This window comes from Hipposideros armiger, unplaced genomic scaffold (assembly GCF_001890085.2).
Source record: "Hipposideros armiger isolate ML-2016 unplaced genomic scaffold, ASM189008v1 scaffold_284, whole genome shotgun sequence".
NCBI lineage: Eukaryota > Metazoa > Chordata > Mammalia > Chiroptera > Hipposideridae > Hipposideros > Hipposideros armiger.
Window position 1 is genome coordinate 1,931,501 of NW_017731634.1, and position 978 is coordinate 1,932,478.

At 63.6% G+C, this 978-nt stretch overlaps 1 protein-coding gene across 1 annotated transcript in view; it reads right to left on the reverse strand.

The window, feature by feature from the left end:
- TTLL10 (tubulin tyrosine ligase like 10) overlaps positions 1–978 on the reverse strand; it is a 23,435-nt gene that overhangs the window by 10,113 nt on the left and 12,344 nt on the right. The window contains exons 6-7 of the mRNA XM_019658613.1: positions 766–884; positions 531–660 (exon numbers count right to left, since the gene is read on the reverse strand). Of these exons, the coding sequence (XP_019514158.1) occupies positions 531–660; positions 766–884 (249 nt within the window). The remainder of the gene's footprint in view (positions 1–530; positions 661–765; positions 885–978) is intronic.

The following is a 978-nucleotide window of genomic DNA, read 5'->3' on the forward strand; positions in this document are numbered from 1 at the left end:
TAGACGGTTGGGTGGGTGGGCAGATGTGTAAATGGTTGGCCAAATGAGTGGATGCATGGACAGATGGACACGTGGACAGATGAACACGCCGAGTGGCCTAGGCATTGCTGGGTGAGTGGAGGGTCGCAGATGGACAGTGTGTGTGGAAGGGTCTGTGGGAACAGGTAGAGGGGGATGGATGGCAGTGGGGGTGCTGGGCCACGAATGACTAGATGAGGGGCACCAGTGGGTGGCTCTGGGGTGGGCGTGTGTAAGGACACCGGGTGGGCCGTGGGGGTGGGTGGGCGGAATGGGTGGTAGGTGTTTGGGGTGGAGAAAGATTTTGAGTGCTTCGCTTGGTCCATGGGCAGATGGGCGAGTGGACAGTTTCCCTGGAGGGCGGTCAGGGCATGTGGCTGACTGATGTGTCAGATGCGTGGGTGTGCCGCCGAGGAGAGAGGATGGCGGACTAGTGGGTTGGGGTGGCTGGCTGAGGTGCTGTTGCTTTAAAGGGTGGATGGGTGCGTGGCAGGTGGGCAGAGCCGGCTTACTTGGCCTGGGCACACAGCGCCGCCTTGTGGGTCTTGTTGGTAACACGCGAGTACTCCCTCAGGGCGTTGAGCAGCCCGGTTTTGGTGGTGAGGAGTTTGTTGTTGGGGAGCTGGTACAGAAGCTGGTCGCCTGGCACGACAGAGCCCTGGGCAGCATTGGGAGGCCCTTGCAGGGCCCCTGCCTCCCGGCCACCACCGCCTCCCCGGAGGCCCGAGCCCCCGGCCCTCCTGCTACCTTCCCGGAAGCTGCAGTAGCTGTCCCTGCTCTTGACCTCACACCACTTGAGCGTGTAGTCCTCCCGCCGGCGGTCCTGGATGCGCTGCCAGCCCTTGCTCTTGCAGTAGGAGCTGATTCTGTGGGGCAGGAGCGTCCGTGACCCTGGGGAGGGGTGGGCAAGCTGGGGAGGGGACAGAGGACCCCAGGCAGCAGAGCCGAGGCTGGGCCTGG